The sequence below is a fragment of the Vipera berus genome (genome assembly GCF_964194415.1).
Source record: "Vipera berus genome assembly, chromosome: 7".
Classification (NCBI taxonomy): Eukaryota; Metazoa; Chordata; class Lepidosauria; order Squamata; family Viperidae; genus Vipera; species Vipera berus.
Genome location: NC_138209.1, coordinates 23,869,650 through 23,894,006, shown reverse-complemented (window position 1 = coordinate 23,894,006; position 24,357 = coordinate 23,869,650). Strand labels below are relative to the sequence as shown.

The 24,357-nt window shown below is 36.4% G+C and overlaps 1 protein-coding gene across 2 annotated transcripts in view; it reads right to left on the bottom strand.

Moving 5' to 3' along the window:
* Positions 1 to 4,710: 4,710 nt before the first annotated feature.
* Positions 4,711 to 24,357, bottom strand: part of SEC24B (SEC24 homolog B, COPII coat complex component) — a 33,942-nt gene continuing 14,295 nt past the window's right edge. For both annotated transcript variants that reach the window (XM_081332716.1, XM_081332717.1), the window contains 20 exons: positions 24,125 to 24,205; positions 22,764 to 22,954; positions 21,368 to 21,543; positions 19,692 to 19,794; positions 19,061 to 19,187; positions 16,594 to 16,703; positions 16,339 to 16,451; positions 14,099 to 14,217; positions 13,670 to 13,725; positions 12,917 to 13,123; positions 12,105 to 12,228; positions 11,012 to 11,170; positions 10,180 to 10,353; positions 9,865 to 9,975; positions 8,707 to 8,882; positions 8,166 to 8,303; positions 6,674 to 6,778; positions 6,398 to 6,490; positions 5,959 to 6,062; positions 4,711 to 5,588 (listed from right to left, as the gene is read on the bottom strand). In XM_081332716.1, the coding sequence (XP_081188842.1) occupies positions 5,474 to 5,588; positions 5,959 to 6,062; positions 6,398 to 6,490; positions 6,674 to 6,778; positions 8,166 to 8,303; positions 8,707 to 8,882; positions 9,865 to 9,975; positions 10,180 to 10,353; positions 11,012 to 11,170; positions 12,105 to 12,228; positions 12,917 to 13,123; positions 13,670 to 13,725; positions 14,099 to 14,217; positions 16,339 to 16,451; positions 16,594 to 16,703; positions 19,061 to 19,187; positions 19,692 to 19,794; positions 21,368 to 21,543; positions 22,764 to 22,954; positions 24,125 to 24,205 (2,582 nt within the window). In that variant the 3' untranslated portion in view covers positions 4,711 to 5,473. The remainder of the gene's footprint in view (positions 5,589 to 5,958; positions 6,063 to 6,397; positions 6,491 to 6,673; positions 6,779 to 8,165; positions 8,304 to 8,706; positions 8,883 to 9,864; positions 9,976 to 10,179; positions 10,354 to 11,011; positions 11,171 to 12,104; positions 12,229 to 12,916; positions 13,124 to 13,669; positions 13,726 to 14,098; positions 14,218 to 16,338; positions 16,452 to 16,593; positions 16,704 to 19,060; positions 19,188 to 19,691; positions 19,795 to 21,367; positions 21,544 to 22,763; positions 22,955 to 24,124; positions 24,206 to 24,357) is intronic.

Sequence of the window (24,357 nt, the reverse complement as noted above, 5' to 3'; positions counted from 1 at the left end):
AACTATTTGAAAATTGAAAATATATAATCTTATCTATATTGAGAGCATCCTCCAGTATCTATTGAACTGGGCCCCCAAATTCTTTATATCCTCCTAAAAACTCTAGAAATCACACAAAGCAAAAGCTTAGAACAGCAAATTGTACAGTTTTAAGCAGAACTATACATAGGTTATAAGGGACACGGTGGCTCAGTGGGTTAGGACGCTGAGCTTGTCGATCAGAAGGTCGGCAGTTTGGCGGGTCGAATCCCGAGTGCCGCGTAACAGAGTGAGCGCCTGTTACTCGTCCCAGCTTCTGCCAACCTAGCAGTTCGAAAGCACGTAAAAATGCAAGTAGAAAAATAGGGACCACTATGGTGGGAAGGTAACAGCGTTCCGTGCGCCTCTGGCGTCTAGTCATGCCGGCCACATGACCACAGAGACGTCCTTGGACGAGTGCTGGCTCTTCGGCTTTGAAACGGAGATGAGCACCGGCCCCTAGAGTTGGAAACGACTAGCACGCATGTGCGGGGGAACCTTTACCTTTACCTTTATACATAGGTTAAACCAAAGTCAGGCTCCATAGAAATTTATTATATAAAATACATTAAATATTGAAATGATTGCAATTTTTTTCTACACTATTCCTTTGGCGCATTACCTTTGAACATTTCTAAGTTCAATAACATTTTCCCTAAACAAACAAAACAAAAACATTTTGTGTTTGGCCTTTGGGAACTGACCTGATACACCTTGTATTACTTTCTTTCAAATAATCTGCTTTGAATATACAAACTAACCTTAAGTCACTTTAACTTGGTTTCAATGCACATTCCTTCCCAACTAATATACACAATCTGGGATTAGTTCTAAATATGTACATAAAGTGCTGTAAATAATGTTATTATGTGCACAATACATTATTTTGTACAATTCTATATCTGAAAATTATCAAAATAAAACTTTTTTTTAAAAAAAGCATCCTTCTCTGTGTGTTACACTCAGAACATAGTGCTAATATAAGTAGTTTCTCACACTTCAGAGTCTGACTTGAAACAAATCAACCTGGGAAATGTCACATTTGCATGTTGGTTTCCCGTTTGGGAATTAATTCTCTAGGATTCACCATCAACCAGTTTAAAGTGATTGTCCACATCGTGTTCCAGGGCATTTGTATATGCCAAGTCCTACTCACAACAAAATAGAAACTTGCCAATGATTTGATAATACAAATGAAATTTGTACGTTTTGGGGAATTTGGGGGGAAGGGGGGGCTCAAAGTATTTTTCCTGACGTTATTTTTAGTAGTGTCAAGGATCATGTACAGTAGTCCTCGACTTAGAACAGTTCATTTAGTGACTGTTCAAAGTTTAAAATGCCACTGAAAAATGACTTATGACCGTTTATCACACTTGCAACCTCTGCAGCATCCCCATGATCACGTGATCAAAATTCAGATGCTTGGCACCTGGTTTACATTTATGACCGCTGCTGTGTCCCAAGGTCATGTGATGATCACCTTTTGTGACTTTCTGACAAGCAAAGTCAATGGGGAAGTCAGATTCACTTAACAACAGGGTTACTAACTTATTAACTGCAGTGATTCATTTAACAACTATGGCAAGAATGGTCATAAAATGGTGCAAAACTCACTTAACGAATGTCTCACTTAACAACAGAAATTTTGGGCTCAATTGTGATCGTAAGTCAAGGACTGCCTGTACATTTTGGGCAATAGCCTAAAACAAAATTCCAAAATAGCTAATTACACAATGTATGAAGGACATCACCCAGCCACCCCCATACACACATTTTAAATATTCTATTGAACCAGTATGGCCCACAAGAGGCAGTTATATTGTATTTTAGCCATTTTTATAAATTCATATTCAAAACTGCGTCCACTGGATTCACTTGTCATAAATTATGTTTACGTGAAACATTTCAGATAAAAATGTAGATACATATAGTCTATAGACTGCCTTCCGATAGCAAAACATACCCACAAAATTCCAAATATGCCTACTGAATCCAAAAATATTAGAGGTAGGTTGATATCACACTAGAATTATTAACTGAACAATAACTAGTGTACAGAATTGTACATAGGGTTCCACTCATTATTATATATCTATGTTCTCAAGCCACTACAATATGCAATAGTTAGAACTGGACCAGTTAGATATATACCCATTTAATTATGCAACACATTGCTGACTTTGGATCAGACATTTTCGATTTCAAACATGGATATTCTGAACTCTTGGAAAAAGACAACAATAAATAAGTGACATTTAAGATTCTCTTTAATATGCAAGCTTAACCCTTCTACTTGTCTCAATACAGAGAATAAAGTCAGTAGCTCAGTTCAGCTTGAATATTTATACCTGTATCTCCATTTTGAGATACAAGCACAAGCTTCACACATGGCTTGTTAAGGATATATACTTTTCAAACACAAAAAACAACCATTAACATACAATTATTACTACAAACTCCTTTACTTCTAAATAGACACATGTAATGTGATAATGATAGCCCTCCACTATGCCAGCCATACATCAGTAAAACCAATACATTTAGATTTTAAGTAAAATTTTCTGGTTTATTTCATTGAACATAAACTAGCTTGAGCTTAATTAATTTCAGCTAAGAATTCTTTCAAATACTGCTGCTTATGTAATTTCTTTAAATACATAAAATTTAGTGAATTAACAAGCTAGAACAAATCTGCTTTCCTGCCCTTTGTGAATGTATTCACTGCGTGGTACTACAAAGCATAAATTCATCAACTCAGTAACAATGATTCAGAGGCAATAGAACTGATCACTCTTATGGTAGTTAGCAGTAGAAACTACCTTCCCAGCTCACTTATGTATTGATTCACATTTAGTTTTAACAGAAAATATTGTGCTAACATGAAGATTATACATATAAAATGAGCTGAACAGTTAACATGCTTATTATCAATACTAAATTCAAATCCAGCAAGAATCCATCAAGTACAGAACCTTTTAAAAAGGGGTTAATTTTCAAAATTGTGTTGAAAATGGCTATGTGGCTATGTGCACATACGTACATGAAATCAGCCCATTAACCATAAATCAACCATACAGGTTGGGTTTGCACAGTCTACTGGGCAACTACATTTTAGTCCATGGCATGCTTCAAAATGAAAACTAATGTGTTGATAATGACTCACCATTCTCCACTTTCATCTGATCAACCTGTGGAGTATTTTAGTCAAATAGTTGGTTTAGCAGTTATGGAGAAATTTGAAAACATTGACTTGAGATACTTACCAAAACTATTACAAACTTCATCTTTTCTGCATAACCCTCTAAAGAATCAGTAAAAGTGGTGGAAAAATTGCATAAGCAGAATTGAGGCAACAAGTCTATAGAATTAAATGAGGAGCTACTACCACTGAATTCAGTGAAGCTTTTTTTTTCCTGAGTAGAATATGGTATAAGATATAGGACTGCACCATAAATAAAACTAAGACATTCTATCAATTCTCTCTTTTTTTGAATCTTTAATCACAAGGCATTGAATGACCTTTATTTGCAGAAACTCTTACAATTTATGATTCTGAATTTCAGCTAGTAACACTTACCTGGACTCACCCATCTTTATGTTTTTGGTTATACTGAACTATGAGGAAGGATTACAAGTGCTAAATATTTTCCATCTAAGAGGAAGCAAACACCTTACCCAAAGCAAAATACTGCTCAAGTATACTTTTCATGACATTTTTTTATATATAAAATATAGAAGAATAAAAGTTTAAGTATTGTTTTACAGATTCATCAACCATACATCATGGCTTTGGATGTTTCTAAATATTCAGTACTAAGCTCCACAAGAAATTATTCAAAAAATAATTGTTGAAATCACACTAAATGCATCTGACACATTTATGGTTCCATATAACATACATTTTCAGTCAATATATTTACCAAAGTATTTGAGGCATTTCTTCAAAACATGAATGGTTTAAGTTTAAAGTAGTAGGTATATGCTTCTTATTCTGATGCAACATACTTTGATACCTAACTAAAATATGCCACAAATAGAAGAAGCAGTTGATTTTTTTTCCTGAGAAATCCTTTGGCATTCTTTAGTAAAAGTTACTGAAAATGTAGTGTCTGGAGTGCTTATTCATAAAAACAAAATTGAAAAGTAATTGATCAACTTTGTTGCATAAACACATTGTTACAAGTAGAAACATACTGGGACATAGATATTTTTCAGAATATATTAGTGCTTGTTATCTCTTTTTAAAAAAGAAGTCATTTTAAAAATAAAATTCCATTGTATAGCTCTAATTATTTTTAAGAAATGAAATGCAAATGTGTAATCAATAGCCCTATTTAGACTTTATGTGCACAAGTTTTAACTTTAAAAAAGAAAAGAAAAATGCAGGCAAATATTTGGATCACACCCATTTTTTAAGTTCAATTGGACTTTTCTTTAACATCTTATGGTGAAGGGATGAGAAAACAAAGAATCAAGTACTCTAAAATATTGCAAAAATACCTAAAATAATCTAAGGCTAAAAGACACTAGCTGCCACTAGTTAGTGTCAGAAGCCAATATATATCTAATCAAAATCCCAACCTGAATTCAATATTCCCTCTGGTGGCCTATAAAATATTAAATATTCTTTAATACAGCAAGACAAATTTGGTATTTTAACATGTAGTAATCACAGAGATAAAAAACACATGATCAAGCAAATACTTTTAATTAGCTGATCATAAATAAATCCACAAAAAAGGACCAATTAAATGAGTTACAAAGTTTGCATTTCCCTATGTGGATTCAGATCTGTTTTAATATGCACTAGCCAACTCTTATTGTTTAACTGAGTGATTTGTAACTGACCTACCAGCACCACAGCAATCAAGCAATTCATAGTCCTTTAAAAAAATTTTTTTTACAAATGTTAACACTGCTGTACATTATACGTATTTCTACAATTTTGTAAGTTGTATTAAAATTGTATATATCTTCACAGAGAAAATGGTAAGCTTTCAAAAGTGAATTATCTCTTTTACAAATTGATATAAACAACATGGAGCACTGCCTTTTGGCATCTCTGCTGGAGATCAACTGGAAAGGCTATTAAATGTTGAGATGTTGAGAAAGAGACTCTCTGATTTTAGATGTCATTAATAAATACTGTTCCACACTGCCACATATGATCACCAGCTTGAAATAAGGAGAAACTTATAGTGTTGCACTACTGGAAATACATATAAAACCAACTGAAAACATACTACTACTATTGGGTAATGTCCATCATTTTTATACAAAGCAGAATTGTAAATTCATTGGGCAATGTGTATTTTGTCCTCTCACAACTGGAAGTCTTTGTATCTGGATAATAAAGAATCTATGCTTGGTTTTAATCACTTCTGGTGTGCTTCACTGACAGGTGACATTTGGATAAAAAGTCCATAGAGGGATTTTCCCTTCTATTTGTTTCATCTCACTTACAAACTTGTTCTTGAATATGAAGCAAAAATTCATAGTAAGAAAACGCACCCTCAGTCTTGTCTTCAATTAATTGCTGAACAAAGTCCGTCTTCACTGGACTTTCATCCCTGAAGCATGGAGGAAAAAAAATAAAAATTGTTTGTAGGCGTCAATAGTTAATATTAAATAAGCTGATAAATATTCTGAGATATTCCAGTGTCATTTCAGTCACGCCCACCAATCCTTCTCAATTCCTACCTACTGTTCTTCAGCTTTCATAACAGATGCCTTTCAAATGTATCAACTCAGGAAATATTTGGGCAATTCTTTTCTTGTAAACAATAAGCTAATTTATAAACCTGCCAAGAAGTTACAGAATTAAACATGGATAACATTCCTGAACATACTTTTAAAAAGCTATCCAAAGAACAGTTTGCCAGAAACCTTCTATTTCATATAAGCAATGTTGCCTTTTGGATGCTCTATAGGAATACTTACTTAATCACTTGAAGTACTGGGTTTAAAGATTTACTATCCTTCAGCCAAGATAGAAAGGATCTGGTTCGCTCTGAAGAAATATTATCTAATTCTGGAAGCTGTGCCTAAAAAATGCAATGTAAAATTAAACACTTATAAAATGTGCTGTTGTATTAGATATTCAAAAAAAGCCTCAGTGACATTTTTATTACACTTTCACAATATGCGATAAAAATATAATTTACATTTATTATTTTCATCTTATTTAAATGCTGTCTTTCTATAAACAAAATTCTGAGAGAGCTGATTACATCATAAATAAGAAAATAAATTATAAAGATGGGATTCAAAATCAGGCAATCTCTAATAAGGACTGAGAACTACTTCATATCCGGGCATGCATGACTCATTTATAGCCTCATATTTGGAAGTATTAGCTGGATTTAAAATAGTTTCTTACCAGTTTTTGGGGTACTGATGAATAATTTGGATATCCAAGCACATTTTTAATGAAGTTATTATCACAACCTCTTCCAAGCCAAATGTAGAGAATCTAGAATGTGTTACAAAGTAATTAAAATATACATTTTCTTTGGTAACATATGAAGTCATCAAGATTTTATTGGGATAAAATAATCCTTAAAACTGTTTTAAAGACACAATACAATGAGGAGACAGGCACAGGATACTGCTGTATCCAACAAATAAAAAACAAAGTTTAAAACGGGCAACTCACCGAGCCACAATCCATAAGAAAAGCTCCTTCCTTTGTCAACTTCCCAGCAGACAGTCGCTGAAGAGGGGGCTGAGGTACAACTCTGTCACTGACATGTATTGCACCCTACAGGACAATACAATTAAACTCACAATATAATTCAATCCCATTGCAATTATTCAGTACTGCAGCAATGCGTGCTCATCCCAAGTCCCCTCCCTACAAAGAATAGCACAAAATTTTACTTTTTAAACCACTGCTGAGCTTCTGTCTGGTTGATATTTTCCCACTGATGAACCTTTACAACTGTTTGCTAGTTGTAAAGCATTTGGCAACAACTATGGGAGAGGAGCCAGCAGAGGTGGGGGAGGGAGTGGAATTAAATGTGTTATCAGCTTAGAATCCTTACATTGCCATAAACAATTCTAGTCCAGCCCCCCTCCCCCCATTAAATTCCTTCAACTCTTATCTACCACCAACTTAGTGCTGACCATTAGTTGACTAGATTCTTGTGTATGGGGTTGAATCTTCTATGCTGTAGCTTGACATATGGTCCTGATCTTTTGCACCGGACAACAACTGCAGTGGTGTTTTTTAAATCTTTGTTATTATGTTATAGTGTTGTACTTATTACTGCAAGGCATTTTCATTTCTTAAGCAATTAAAAAAGAAGCAGCAGTAAAATTTATGCTTGCTTGCCTGCCTGATTTATTTTCTGGCATAAATATATTGTTAAATTCTAAATGAGAGGAATATTAATGAGATTAGCTCTTTCTTTCTAGTCAACTAGTGTTGACTGAGTTCTTTGGGATTTATTTAAATAATTAAAAATGATACTTTACTGAATAAAGAACCCACATATCTTTTTTTGTTAATTTATTATTACAGGGTTGTTGGTGAGAGATCTGTGTTTCCACTGTTTCCTATAGGATTTTAATTTAACATGGAGGCCAATTTCCCACAGATTGAAAGGCTGGTAGCAACAAATGCTTACCTACTTTTGGGGCCCTCAAATAAAACAAAACAAAAGAGGAAGAAGGAAATTTTTTGAGTTTCTATTTTTCCCTATGGCTAATATATTGGAAATGTTCTATATATTTTTTTTCTTCAAATACACACCACTCAAATAATTTCAAGCTTGTTCTACTGTAATACAGACAACTCAACAGTGTGTGGCTGTTTTATTCTGAGCAGAAAGTAAAATACATTTTTTTTGGTTTCAATCATAATCCTATTTTTTTTAAAAAAATCTAGTTTGTACACTAGAAACAACTTTTAAGATTAAAACTAGTGTTTTCAGTTGTGCTACAAAATACACTAAGAGTGAATGCAAGCTTTTCAAGAATAGGTGAAAAATTAGCTAGTTTATTAGCGATACAGTGGAACAACAGATGTGTATGCAGCTGTTCAAGGTGCTACTAAAATAAAGATAGCAGTGGGCAGACCACCTGTTTAGCAGAGATAACAATTATACATTATATATACACGTATATACACACACACACAAATATACCTCATCAGTAAGCTTGTCTATCCTATATAACCTGGGGTAAATAATCTTCATCAAATGAACCAGAGGCTGACTTTTTATTTGGCACATAGCATATATGCGATCATCCAGACGTGTACTTGTGCCTGTTCTAAAAGCTTTCTGTAAAAAAAAAAAGAGAAAGAGAAGAAAAAGAAAAAATATTGTTTTTATTGTAAGGTTGGCTAAGAACACCTAAATGAGTAACTGCCTGGCAGAATATTTTCCCACTTAAGTTGCAGATATATCACAAAATTTTGAATGTCTCTTAGCAGTTATTGTAAAAGAGTGTAAATACTGATTACAGATATAGTCTTGATAAGTAACAATAGCATTTTGATATATCTTTAGAGATTATGAAAACTAAGCAAATTGATGGTTATTCTTTCTACGTTACAAAAAAGCCCACTAAAATTACAAAGATATGGTATTCAACCTATGCATTTTTATAAGTCATCACAGTTCCATAATCAAAACAGATTTTAACATTTACTTCTTTTGAATTGCTATTTATCAGAGGTTATACCTGTTTAAAAAGAGCCAAAATATACAGAGGAAACAGTCTGAGAGAATATGGAGCAATCAAAGAAGATTGTTGGAGGTTTGATGCTGTTGACATATATGCAGACAGCGAATCTACGACAGCATTGGCTAAAGCATCTCTAGCATCTGACAAACTTGATGAAACAGATCGATCCACAGCTGTGGAAAATGAAGTAGTAGCAAATATTATGAAGGAGACACATTTAAAGAGGCAATGAAAGTATACCAGTACAATTTGCTAGCACATTTTCACTTTGCTAGATAGCTTTGAAAACATCCAGTTGATCCAGAATACAGTGAACAAGACTAAATTGTATTGCGTTAAAGGAAACACACCTCAAATCTCATATTTAACTAAAACCCTTTTAGGGAAAAGTCTACAAATGATAAATTGTAATGTATTTTTATCTTACTTAGCAGCTGTAAAATAAAATTTGAAGTTATAAGTTCTATATCAGGGGTGTCAAACTCGCAACATCACGTGACCTGTCACGAAGTATCTCAACTTTTTTTCCATTGCTGGCAATGGGGTGGGTGTTGTTTCGGCATGAAGCATCCGGCCCGTGGGCCGGCAGTTTGACACCCCTGCTCTGTATCAGTTGAGTATGTTGCCATTAACAAAGTAATTGTTTAGCATGTTGTACTCACTGGATCTGTTCTGTATGCATTTATAGTAACTGTGTTACTACACACATTGAAGATGATGAGCAATTAATAAACAGTTACCAACAGTTATTCTCTAATTGCAAACTAAATATTAAAAGTTCTCTTATAGTTTAAAGTAGTGGTATTTATTTATTTATTATATCTAAAGTTTCCCACATCAACAAATTTCCATCCCCAGGAATTCCTATGAAACACCCGGGTGGTGGAAGAAGTTGTACCCAGGACTAAGGAATAAAATGAATTTTCTAACCATGCTGCATGTTTAGGGCATTTATAGCAGTTTTCAACATCAGCCTGTTCCCCATCCACTCCCAAAATTGGGTTTATTTCTCTCTGATGTACAGTATATAGTGATCATAATATCATTGACTACAGCCCCTGTAATCCCATTGCAGAGCGGAAAAAGGGTGCGTTCCCACTGCCTAAACATCTCAATGTACTTTTAACTACAAAAAAATATTTATTTTCAACTTACCCATATTAGCTAGGAGACATATAATTGCTTGCACATCAGCTCCAGCATAAACATCCATCAAGGAAGTCACTACAGGCAAACAAAGTGTATGCACCCTAATTCTCCGTTCACCTGCATTAGGATCAACCACACAGTGATAAATATGCAATGTTTATTTTTGATCCAATATTTTAATATACATTTACAGGTCACATAAGGGCAATATGTCAGCTACTTCAAATCAAAGGGAACACTTGTTTATAAGCCATCCTTTATTTTTTTTATTTTTCTATAGAAAAGATATTAGAAACAATTATTATGCTTCTCTAAAATTACCTTTGCTGGAAGTATACAAAAGTGCTGTTTGAAAACAAACTAGTGATGTATCTGTGAGGTTTTCTTCAATGGACATCTGCACTGCAAATCCAGCATCAGGATTTACATTTGCAAGTGACAACAAATCAGTAGATCGCACAAAAAAGTTACCATGAAAAGTATGAATGGAAAGCCCTAGAAGAAAAAAGCAAAATTTTCAGTTAGCATTCCAGTAACAAAGGCTGATGATAAATATACCTATTAGCCTTTTCATATTAACTGAGTTTAATGGTACTTTTTCTCTCTAGAAAACTGCAGACTATAACAGCCACATTTGAAGACAGAATATGTACTGATGATAGGAAACATCTGGGCAAGCATTTGGGCTCATTTGTTTCCTCTGTTCCCCCCAATCCACCCCAGGCACGAGAGAAAAGAATTTGTAATGAATTGCAGAAACTGGGAACAGTAGTGAGAAAAATGGTGCAAAATAGTAAGTGTGGGCTTGACCCCCACTCAAAAAAAATATCTCCCAGCAAATTTCATAAACTTTTGCCTTGTTTCCAAACAACCAAAAATGAAGAAGCATGCTACTTGAAAAAGTAGCTAACATAATGCATGTATTATTTTAAGTCTGAAAAAATACTACCTCAATACAGTTCAATTAGGAGAAAAATCATCATAATCAAGGTAAGAAGGCACCAACCTTCATAAGCCTTCTTTTGCAAAAGTGATGGAGCACTCAGTTCCAGGTTATGGAATTAATTTCTCTAAGTGATTCTATATCATTTTTTAAATGCACACTCTGAATGATATTGGCATATTCAAACTAAATTCATTTCAAAATCTATACCTTTTGTACATCTTATTCTCATTACAGCTTCAAATCCAATCTTTCGTGTAAGGTATCTTTTAAGATCTTTTTGCAGTTTTTCTGTTTGCACAGGGTTGTGGATATGATGGAAAGATGGGTAATAATAGATGCCTCCAGCGGAATATTTGGACATGCAAGCTTTATGGGAAGATGAAAAAATGGTTAATATCCAGTCAATAAGAGGCAATCCATTTTCTATTTTTAAATATTCATCATCTGGAAAACAGAACACATTTTCTAATATTTGTAGGAAGTTCTTTAGCATCTGATACTGTTCTTAACAAGACTTTTTCTGAAGAAAATCAGGTGAAGACTTTTGATATAACATATGAAATCAGTTAAGAACTGTTGCAAGGAATGAACTGCATAAAGATGATATCAGTAGTCCCCCTTTTAATTCTTGTACCATCTCTTTAGATATTTCATAATGCATTTTTCCTTTGTACTAAAAAATAAATCCTAAGTATTACAATACACATTAGATACCAGCAGTGTGCAGTCCTTGGATCTAAGTGAGAAATCTGTTCCAGAAGTGGAATGGACTGGTTGTATCTACTGCAGGTTCTGAAAGAACCCCAGTCCCAAGGAAAATTAATCATCAAAGCACGCTCAGGCCAGATCCAAAGTAACCTGTAATAAATACTTGCTTAACCTGATTATTGTATCAACATAAGCAACAATTGTAAAGTACACTAACAGTTTCACAGGTGTTTTTCTTTATTCCAATTACTTATGATAGTTATATAGTCTTTTTTCCTAGAACTCAAAATAGTTTACATAGTAGGCTTCCTTTGTACATTTCACAACAAGCTTGCAGAATCATTATACGAGACGTATCAGGTGTGTGAGATAATCAGCAGACATAGAAACCATATAGGGAAAAAATGATTTAAAAATGAGACAGCATCCCTTACAATATTTCAATTTTTTGTGTGAAGTATTAAATATCTTCTTTCAATGCATATATCTGAGCAAACATGTTTTGGAACTTTATAATTTGTTTTGACAAATTAACACCAAAAGTTTCTCAAAGCTTTAAACTGTGGAGTAACTGCAAGTTGAGAATCCTTACCGAGAGAAGCCAAATCAGAATACTGTGAACTTAAGAGGAACAAATCCACAGCTGTCTGCTGTCCTGAACAATCTAGTGCCAACTTTTTATAAAAATCTGTTGCAGGTCCAAGATGTTGAACAACCTAATATAACAACAAAACAGTAAGATTATTGATACAATAGAATAAAATTGTGTTTGTCTAAGCTGTCTGCAAATTAAATACACTGTTAACATCTGATTGTTATGTCTATATTAAATATTAAGTCATGCAATAGCTGAAACTATATATAAATCTACAGAAATATAACATTAAATATAAATAGAATATAATCTATTACATTTCCTGATGGAAAAAACGTTTATTTTTATCTTCTAATAATTAGAACGTATTATTGAGACAAGATCTCCACTGAATGAGAGAACTTTGCACTTAGGTCTAGTAAAGCAAAAGTGGAAATTCTTACTAAGGGCTTATCCTAGGTATTAAATATGTTACTTATATTACATCATGGGTCTCCAACACCCGGATCACAGCCCACAGCCAAGAGCTGTTTCTGACCAGGCTGCGAAAGTGGGGCTGAGCGCATGTGCGCATCCCCACTTGTGTGAGCAGCAGGTAAGCGCAGGCACTCCATTTCCATTTCCACTAAAATAAGAAGGCAGGGACTACATTCACAGATTCCAGTGTTTCATCAAGCATCACACACAGTTTGAGCACTCAACATTTGGTTCATCAGAATGAATATGGAGATTTTCAATGAGTGTGCCAGCTAATGTTTCTGTCACACGCTTCCAGCCTATCTAATTAATTCCTTATCTGAAACAAATACCTTGGTGCTTGATCTTTGATTAGGATCTTCCCGGGATTGTAGGTATCCTGTGCCCACAGAAGGTAACTGTGTCTGAAACACAGATACACGCCCACCAGTTGGAGACATCAGTTTAAAGGCAGCTTGAAGAGCTGGACCTAATGCACTATGTGTTTCTCTTGTGTAGGTAAACATATTTGGTAGTGCATTCAAGAACTCTTTAATTAGCTGGAAAATAAAATGAGCAAGAACGTTGAAAACAATGTTTTTAAAGCATATTATTCAATACAAGTCTAGATTTCTAAGGAGTCCATTTTCAGCTGTGATCTATGAATCTGATTTTTCTAAATGAAATCCAAGATTCCTATGAGCAGAATACACTCACACACTCACATGCGCACACATAGACACACAGCCCTGTGGTGCTCCCTCCAGGGCACACTGACCTATTTGTATAAATTTCATCTGTGCTATGCCAACTAGTCTTTCCTTTTGTCTTACAATGAAACTATTTTAAATCAAGTTCTGAACACAGCAAATGTTTTATCTGATCAAATCTGATTCTCTAAAACATACAGAATCGTAGAAAGCAAAGCCAAAATGTATATTCTAAGATGAAGATGATAATATGGTTGGAAAGATTCAGGTCCTTTTAATATACCATCTTAATATCAATATTAATATGTTAAATTAATTTAATCAAGAGCAAAGAAGCCACCTGGAATATTTTCAGTTTAACATTTATTGTTGTAAATGCTATTATATTTTTCTTACCTCTTTACTTTCATGCAGATTGACAAGTAGACTATCAGGCACAGGCAGGAAAACATCTATGGAGAAGACATGTTTCACATTTGATTTCTTATTTTAATGTAAAATAATTTTAAAAATATAGTAAAATAGCAAAAATGGTCAGATGCAAATGTACTGCACCTCTACAACTGAATTACATTTCTGTATGTGTAAAAGAGAACAAATATGTTATTTCTAAACTATCCTAGGCTGTCCTGCCTGGTTTTTAAATTAACTTGCAAACATGAATTGTGAAAACACTCAATTCCATTATGATCAAAGTAGTACAACTGAAATAGTATTTTCCACACAGTTATATTATTCTGTAACATCTTAACGTGAAGCAACTCATACTGAATTCTGTGTTACTTTTTCTCACTTTTATTCCTCCGACTGTTCAGATAATCTTACCATCAATTTCTGAAACAATGAGCATCTGAGGCTGTGATAATCCTTCCTGCAAATTGTAGAACTGAATGGTGCTATCAAATGTTATGAAGCCAATTTTTGTTCTTGAATCTCCAGGCAACCTTTAGTATTAAAATAAAACAGAAACAAGTATGTTCCTACAGTACAGAGGTATATTCTAGAGTTTTTTAATGCTAATAAGTGATCATTAATTTATCTTAGAAAATAATATTCTCCCAATTAACACTACCTAGCACATTATTATGAATGAAACCTGAACATAGTTGGTTCAAATATTCTCCCCCACCACCTTCTACTTGTTTGATAATTAGAAAAACCAACTCTCTCAAACTGCAGCTAATTGTGCTGGGGTAAGATATGGAAAAGGGTAAGGGGAAGTTTAAGCTCCCAGTGCCTAGTTTTTCAATAAACATAGGGCTGAGCATGCTGCTAAAGAATGTCCTATAGTACTGGGCTTTTCAACCGGTGGTACGCGTACCACCTGTGTTACTTTGGCAAATGGAATGTGGTACGCAACCGTCCTAGAGGTGTAGTGGGGGAGGGGAATGAGCCGAAGCGACCCAAGCCTGAGGGAGGAGCTGGAGCTGCAGGACTGTCGAGGCTGGGCAGAAGCCCCAGGAATGACGGCAGGGCTCCAGCTGATTGATGCTTCTGGAAGCAGTGCGGAGCTGGAGGTAAATTGGAGAAAAAGGGGGGAGGAGAGAGGATATAAAAGGAGGTGATTTTGGCAGGAAAGGGGGGGGAGAAGACAACAGGGAAAGAGAAGGGGAAGGAGAAGAAGCTGTGGAAGGAAAGCTCAGAAGGTAGGGAGGAAAAAGAGACAGGGAAGAAGCATCAGCTGTTGCTGGAAGAAAAGGTCCCCTGGTTCATTTTCTCCAGCCAGGAGAATGCAATCAGCACTGATGAAATGAAAAGCCGGGAGACAAGCATGTAGGAAAGGAGGTGGGTTTATTTTGCGACCCAGTGGGTTCCTGATCAGCTAGATTACCATAAGGATTTGTACAGCGCTTTGTAATTCAGAGGCTCAGTTTGTGTTTTTGGTTATTGGAATATTTTAGGCTGTTTCATAAAGGCTAGCAATGAGTCCAAAGTGTTGCCTTCCGTAGGTTTAATCCCTTTAAACAAAGGTAATTAGTTTTACCTCCTTATCTTGAGTCTATGGCTTTTAGCAAGTTTTCTCTGTAGGTAAACAGGCTTAATTTAAGGTTATCGGCAGAGCCTGTTTGCTTCATTGTTTAAACTGAGAGACGCCTGAGACAGTTTAAAGAAACAAAATCCCGAGTTTAGTATTTCTTTATTCTAGGAGGCTTTTGTAAGCTTTGCGATTGATTCCTGTGTCTTCAAGGGTACAGGGAAAGGACTGGGGGGCGGGAGTGTTTTCTTACTACACTGTGGAAGGAGAGCTCAGAAGGCAAGGAGGAAGAAGAGCAGACGGAGAGGAAGAAGGGCCGACCAGCTAGTTCAGAAGTCTATAAACTTAGCAACTTTAAAACCTGGGGATTTCAACTCCCAGAATTCCTCACCCAGCCATGTTGGCTGAGGAATTCTGGGAGTTGAAGTCCACAACTTAAAAGTGCCAAGTTTGAAGACCCCTGAGCTAGCTGGTAGTGATGCATATTAATAAACATGGATAAAATGATCATACATTTGTCAGTGCAAAGGGAAAGTGATTCAGCAAAGGAACAGCCATCAAAGAAATTAAAATCGGTACTTTTTTACTTTTTTCTACAGTTTGTAACATTTTATTAGATTATAGAATAAAATATAAAAATACAAAAGCAAATAGGATACAGTGGGGAGGAAAAAGGGGAAAAAGTGAGGGGGAAAAGGGAAAAAGAACAGACTTCCTCTGTTGCAGTAGAAGGAAACATTAACATTGAACCTCAACTTTTTACTTTTCCATAATATTATAAAGTAGCCATTTCTATAACAACATATGAATTTAATCAGTAAAACCCAAAATCCCACCCACTTTTTTTAGTCATCAAGTTTTTGACACCTTGCTAAGCACTGGTGGTGCTTGTTATGTCCTAAAAGTGGTACAATCTGTGAAAAGGTTGAAAAGCCCTGCTATAGTACACTCTCACCAAGTTCAGTCCCACAACTATTTGGATGTCACATTGTCATTAGACACTTCAAGACAAAAAAAACACACGTTCCATCTAATCTTCCTTATGATTTAAAAAGTATTATTATGTCCAACAAATACAAAAAGTTCTTACTTGTCTAGGTTTTCCAGCAAAGACTGACACACAACTTCTAGGTATCCAGCTTCTATTGCATTATGGGACACATCAAACACAAATAAATATACTGCAGGTTGAGGAGGACGAAGCTGTAAGATAAGATTAATTTTTACTAATGTACTTTAGTAGCAGGTTTGCCATTTCTGTAGGCCTCATTTATATATATATATACGTGTGTGTGTGTGTGTGTGTGTGTGTGTAAAATATTACCTTTTCAAACTATAAACTTACCATGTAGTCTGAAGAAGCAATGAACTCCACGGTAGAATTTTGGACCTCCGGACGCTTATGAGGCTCTCCATAAGATCTTGTTAGAGGATTGTACATAAATTCTTCAGGAACTAAATTATAAAATAAATGTATTTCATTTAATCCACTGAAGTACCTTAGTTTTTCATATAGCTACTAATAAAGTTAAAAAATGAAGAAATCAGCATAACAAACCAAATAGAAGAATGCAACAGTGCGCAAATCTAAAAACATAGAGAACAATTGTTACAATATCTGGAAACAGGTTCTTTAATACTACTGACTTGAAAAAGTTGGAACATTAGTATCGGATTAGTTTCCCTATAAAAGGGACGTGGTGGCTCAGTGGGTTGGGACGCTGAGCTTGTTGATCAGAAGGTCGGCAGTTTGGCGGGTCGAATCCCGAGTGCCGCGTAACAGAGTGAGCGCCTGTTACTCGTCCCAGCTTCTGCCCACCTAGCAGTTCGAAAGCACGTAAAAATGCAAGTAGAAAAATAGGGACCACTACGGTGGGAAGGTAACAGCGTTCCGTGCCCCTTTGGAGTCTAGTCATGCCGGCCACATGACCATGGAGACGTCATCGGACAAGTGCTGGCTCTTCGGCTTTGAAACGGAGATGAGCACCGGCCCCTAGAGTCGGAAACGACTAGCACGCATGTGCGGGGGAACCTTTACCTTTACCTTTAGTTTCCCTATGAAAGGCACAACTAAGATTTAATAAGCACAACCGCAGGAGGAGCTCAGATAACATTCTTCCAATAACTAGGGATAAATGATACGATCCAAAAGGAAGGTTACTTTAGAATGAATAATTACAAGATTATCTCTGTTCAGGTATGGTTATAAACAGCAATTTAAGCTCTTGAGAACAGGCAGCATACAAATAGAATGGAAGAACAAATACACAAAGTCACTCCAGGCTACTAGTCAATTGGACCTCCAATGCAATGATGGACTCAAGCACTCCACATCTGTAGTTTAGCAAGCACTTTCTACCCAGAAAAATCACATTTATGCTACCATATACTACCAGAATACCTGTCTCATCTGGCTCTCACTTTATTGTGCCTAATCCACACCAATGTTCTGCTCAAGCACTCATTCAGATTATCAATGCCCTCCTCAAGATTAGTTGAAAAGATGAATAGGATATCTGCACATACTTTTGAATCACATTCTTCTGCTGGATTGGGAAGATCATATCCAGAATCTTTATCCTATGACATATTTTGAGCTGATGACAAAGCAGGTTTACTGTTTTAACTGAACTTCCAAGCTTCTATGGAATATATACTTACGTTGCCCAGAACAGTGGTTCTCAACCTTTTTTCCCATCATGGACCCCCCTTTAAATACCTTCTGTGGCCACAGACCACCTAGACTTAACTTTAGATTTAAATCATAAAATTTCTTCAAGCCTTCACGGACCCCCTGTGACATCGTGCCTCCCCCCCAGGGTCCATAGACCACAGGTTGCAAACCACTGGCCTAGAGCAATCATCTGGAGCTTCTTACCATCAACTACAGGATAAATTCCAACAACTCTCTACATGGGGCTGCCCTTGAGGACCACTCGGAGGCTTCAACTGGTGCAGAATGCGGCCGCGCGAGTTGTGATGGGGGTTTCCCGATACTCCCATGTAACACCTCTCCTCCGCGAGCTGCATTGGCTTCCAGTTGCCCTCCGGGTGAGATTCAAGGTGCTGGTGATGACCTATAAAGCCCTAAATGGCATGGGTCCGGATTACCTATGGGAGCACCTGCTGCCGGCGTCAACTTCCCTTCGTCCTGTGCGCTCCCACAGAGAAGGCCTCCTCAGGGTGCCGTTGGTCAGGGATTGCCGGCTGGTGGCCCCCAGGGGGAGAGCATTCTCTGTGGGCGCGCCAGCCCTTTGGAATCAACTGCCTGCTGAGCTCCGGATGGCTCCCGACCTTCACTCTTTGCGCCGTGACCTGAAGACTTGGTTGTTTGAACAGGCCGGCCTGAACTAAGGGTTTGGGTTTTTTAATTATTGTTAGGGCTAAAATTAATTTAATTTTACTTTTAACTTTTGTATGTAGTATTTTATTGCCCTGTACAACGCCCTGAGTCCTTTGGGAGAAGGGCGGTATAGAAATTTAATAAATAAATAAATAAATAAACTCAGCTGGCAAATTGCTGAACAGCTGGAGGGGTACTATATAAACAAAAAAAAATCTTAACTAATTAAAACACATTCAACATGTTGTTGTCTTCTTTTTCCTTCATTCTTGCTTTCTGCTACAGCAGGAATTGGAAGTTCTGAAAGTGATGGTGCAGAAGAATCTTTGCTCCTCTTTGCTGACTACCACCTGATTCGCTATCAATAGACATCCTTGTCTCAGAAGATCTCAAAATCACACAAAGATGATCCCACAAATAACCTTGGAAACTCTGGAGGCATTGGATATATTGGAGGATTAATACTTACCATCATTAACTCTGTAGCACAGATTACATTTCCATCTCCTTTGGTCAATAAAAGACACGAAAGGATTGATGTAGGTTCTGCATGATCTACACCTCACAATGGTGTTTGATGTTATCACAGGTAATTGCTAAAAAAGTAACAAAATTCTAGAATTAATTTGAGAGAAACTGTTTTTGTAAGTTTTTTATCTTACAGCAATTTAAACTGCCAGCAACAAATGTAAGTTGATTATACACTGCTCAGAGATTAAGTACTAGAAACAAGTATTCTTATATAGTAAGGTAACAAGTAGTAAGCTGAGAGCCCAGCCATACAAAGTAATACTATACAAACTAACACTGTAAATTAATTTTTCAAGCTTTACTGAAAATCATTGAATTCAAGTAAATATATTTAAATCGGTAAATGTCAATATTATCTTGAAAATACTTTCCCAATATTTTGAGTGCTATATTTTTGGTTAGATATCTGACCCATTAACAGCCAACACAATTTACAGCTTCCATCACTTAAAAACTATTACTGTACTAACATAAAATTTATGTACTTCTGTAATATATAAACCAAAAACGTGATAACCTTATTCAAGTTTAGATAAATAAAATCTTGTGGCAATAAAATGTTGTTTTACCGTTAGATCTCTGAAAGGATGTAGAAGCAACCCCAAGGGAAGTTTTGCTTTGTTTAACAGTGCCTGAGTCTGAGGAATATTTGTCAAAGTGCATCGAAATGAGCTACAGAAAAATCACAAACACACATTTCAATTATTTTGAACAATAGTACTGATTGTTCTATAGAGAAAAATCCTAAATGTTAAAGAGACACATTAGAGTTTGCCTTAATGTGTCTTTGGATCCTAAACAATCCAAAATTGTGTATTGTTTATTCACTGCTCTTGTGGCCTGAAAACTCATTGAATGTATAGGAGAAGGCCTACTGCGACTAAACAGACAATTTATTACTAGAACAAATGTTTTAAAACACAAAAATAAATTACAACATATACAAGAAATGTGGAATAGAGAAATATATGTCTTCTCTTGCCAATCAATAAATTTAGGCTTTAAGGAAGTCAGATATGTCTATTCAAAGCTGGGAGAGGGTCCACAGGCCATAGTATCCAATGCAGCTTGAGCAGGGGCTGAATGTCCAGAACACTCAAATTAGAATTACTGCCTTCGTCATGGGAGGACGACTGTAAAGGAATGTGGGAATGACACTAGGGAAAGGGCAATCAGACAAGAAAGGAAGGAGCCCCCAGCAGCTTAATGGTAGAGAAAAAAACTTAGAAAGGACCCCCCCAATGGATCAAGCAATTACAAGTGGCACTGGGAAGCTTTGTACTTTCATCCAACCAAAATGTGTACTAAATTCTTCTTTGCTTAGATGAAGTCCTACATTTTGAAGTCAAAATGGCGGCCACCAATAACACGACTTCCTGCTCTGACACTAGAAACAATTAGCTGACTGCAACAGTTTAATCAACGGCTGGGGCAAGCAGGCTGCTAGCTGTATGTGCCTAATTAAGATTATTTGCTGCTAAGTTGACTTTGCTGAAAGGGAGGATTCCCCCCCCCCGGGAGCAACTAAAGCAGCATCCAAAATGGTGACTGCTACACTCGTGGCTTGCTAGAAGCTAAAAAAAAAATACCTTAAGGCTTCAGCCAAAGCCTGTAACTCAGCATTTTAAAAATCAGCGCTGAAATCAGCGCAGAAAACAATAAGGGAAGGAAGGAAGGATACAACCTGGGAATCATCCAAGATGGTATTGCCTTCTGCTAGAGCCAACCTTAACCACGTCTCTCTCGGGCTAAGACTAAGTCGTCACTGGGGATTCCTAGCAGGAAGGAGAGAGGCATGGCAAAGGTTGATTGACTTAGTCTCTAGGGCAGAAAGGCAAGATCAACCCATCTGTGGATTCTCCACTCATCATGCTGGAGAAAGAAGTGTTCTTAATTCCCTTTAATCATACGTTTTCAGAATAGTTTTCAAAGTGACTTGGTATATATCAGTGGCAACCACAGAAAACCATGACAACGTGAAAATGACACCATGTGTGCAGTGATGTCATTATGCAAATACTACCCTTCTGGAGTTGTGTCTTAACACGTGATGCAACTTGTGGTATTTGATTATGTAGTCAAACAAATCTCATCATTTGCCTCCCTGCAAATATCCCAGATATCCATACAATGACTGAATTTCTCTCGTTGAAAAATGGAACCAGACACATTCTAAGGCCAGTTTTTCAGAGAAATTAAACTGCAGACACGCAATATATATATATATATGTCATATTATACCTACTCTGGGCTGCAGTTCAATTTTTTCAGATCAGAGTTCAGATTAGGCAAAGGAGGTGAAACTGGAGCAATAGGTAGAATATTTCTTTCCTGCATAAGATTCACTGGTCTCAGACTCTCTGGCTGCTGTATACCAAGTCCTCCCAAACTAGCTGATAGTTGATTCATGGTAGGATACACCTGTAAAAGAGACATTTTTAAAAAGTATTAAAAATTACCCATTCAACAGGGCTAAAAATTAATGTCTTGATCAGAATTTGTTTAATCTATCCCCAGTAATATTTTCCAGGAACTTCAACTCCTATTCCCTATGCCACAGCACTTAATTTTCCATCCCAATTTGGTTGGATTCAGAAGACCACTTTAAAATAGAACCGAGTGGAAGCTCATTTCCACCGTCCCTGTCTCTTTTAAAGCGAAATGTCCTCTTCATAACAGCTGTTCACCAGCTGCTGAGTAAAATAAAAACTGAGGGAGCAAAAACAATCCTGTATTAAAAGTCAGATGGATGAACATTCTGTCCCAACCGTGCCCAATTTTCAAATAGAAATGAAAACCTGGTGGTAACAGTGGTGGCGGCGGTGGGATTATGGAAGCCTGCCAGAGAAGGTCAGCTAAAGGTAAAGGTTCACCCGCACATGCGTGCTAGTCGTTTCCAACTCTAGGGGCCGGTGCTCATCTCGGTTTCAAAGCCGAAGAGCCAGCGCTTGTCCAAGGACGTCTCCGTGGTCAAGTGGCCGGCATGACTAGACACCAAAGGCGCACGGAACGCTGTTACCTTCCCACCGTAGTGGTCCCTATTTTTCTACTTGCATTTTTACGTGCTTTCAAACTGCTAGGTTAGCAGAAGCAGTGACGAGTAACAGGCGCTCACTCTGTTACGCGGCACTCGGGATTCGACCCGCCAAACTGCCAACCTTCTGATCGACAAGCTCAGCGTCCTAACCCACTGAGCCACTGCGTCCCCTGAAGGTCAGCTACCTTTTATCAACTTCTACGAATATATCTCCGTCAGCCTATAAGCCACTTTTCCCTGTCTCCTTTCAAATTCGTACACATGTAAGTTAGACATGCACAGATCTACTGACAAACATTTTCACCTTCACAATTTGTTTAATTTTCTGTTTTTGAATAAATATTTAGAGGTGATTGGCACCCCCTACTCTTTCTTAGATCATCTAAAACACAACCTGAACAAATGCTTTATATTAACAAATTACAAACTTGCCTATCTTGTGGGTAATTAAATACTACTGAACATAACAAAACATGCATGCAGTGCAATATGAATTTCAGGTTGCTGCAGATTGAATTGTGCATTATGATTCTTTCTTATTCAATTTATTTGTCACAAGCTTCATCAGGGATATAAAGTTTTGGAGAATATTCTGATTTCTAACCTGTGGATACTGCGAAAATCCAGAATTATATCCAGAGTTACTTGGCTGCATGGCAGGAGATGGCAAAGGTGGTGTCACATTCTGGTATCCTGGCTGAAGAGGAGGATACCCACAACCAAATGACTTGGAAACTTTAGACATCTGAGGAACAGAGGAAATAGGAGGTGGGCTGCTTGCTGCAGAACATGTTTCTAAACAGGAAAAAAAGGTTAAAATTTCTTTCTTATAAAATGCAAGCATCAAACTACATGGAGCCGAATATTAAAGCAAAATATGTTTATTATTAGCAAAGCTTTAGACTTACACAGGCTACATCCTTTAATGAATAAAAAAATGAATTTGTCTCCAAATCAATGAAACAAAATATGTATATCTTTTTCCAATTGAACACATTTCAAATTATTCAAACAATAATGTTAGCACATTTTAAAATTATTTCAAACCAAACAGCCAAAGAATTGAACAAATTCTTTTCCATAGTTAACTGATGTTGACTTTACATGACTGCCTATTTATTTTCACTCTTCACTGGATTGTAGTGTCAAGGTTCCGGCTAAGGATTCTTAAAGCAAGGTTATTTTAAACTACATGGGATAAAAGAAAGGGTATAAATGGAACATAGCATTTGACTTGAGGTTCTATTTTGACAACATAATAAATGAACATCTTTGATTTCAACCATTTAAGAGATACAACTCGATCTGAAAGGAAAAAGCTAGATTTCTTGCTCATAGTGATGAACTTCAGGAGCTCCATCTTTGCTGATTTTAAAGAATGGAATTAAATTTGCCACCACACAGATCACTTTGACAAAATAAAATGCTGGCAAACTTCATAAAGAAAGGTGGATCTAAATGCTTTTTATTTACTTTTCTCCCCACAAACAGAAATCTGCCTTGTCTCTCCCTCTCTGGTAGGCACAGCTGATAAGCAGAGGACGAGAAAACTAAGAAGTATGACTATTTCTGATGCCTGTTCATCCGCTATGACAAAGTTACATAAATATTCTATGTCTAGAGCTAGGATCATTATAGTTATGTGACAAAATCTTTATGATATACTTAGTTCCTTCAAGAATTTCCTCCTTCATGGAGATTTTCATTTATATAATTTGGCAGTAATACAAAGCCTTTTTGACACACTCTTCTTCTGGGAGGTTTTTAACTTCCTAGTTTAGCTTACAGTCCTGGAATTTCCCAATGATCTTCCAACCAAATTTTAACAAACTTTATTCATAACTGATTGTTTTTTAATTCAGTAAAGGCTGGCCAGATGCAGCTATGTGGATGGCCTTATTACTGTAAGTTGATTTTTAAAAGGCAGTACTGATAATATTAATTATTAAACAGAACACAATTCACCTGGATAGCCATCACCTTCAAGAGCGTCGTAATTGTTGAGAACAGGAGATGCGCTGCTAGTAGTGGAAGAGCTGTCAATAGCTAGAGAGAAAATGCAGAAAACATTCAACTGATAACACCTGCATGCCGATAGATGAGTAACACCATCTGCTATGAAACTGTAAATATCTTACAGGAAATTGCAATCTATTGGTAATTTTATAAGTTACTAGAAAGCCTCCTTTTAAAGAACA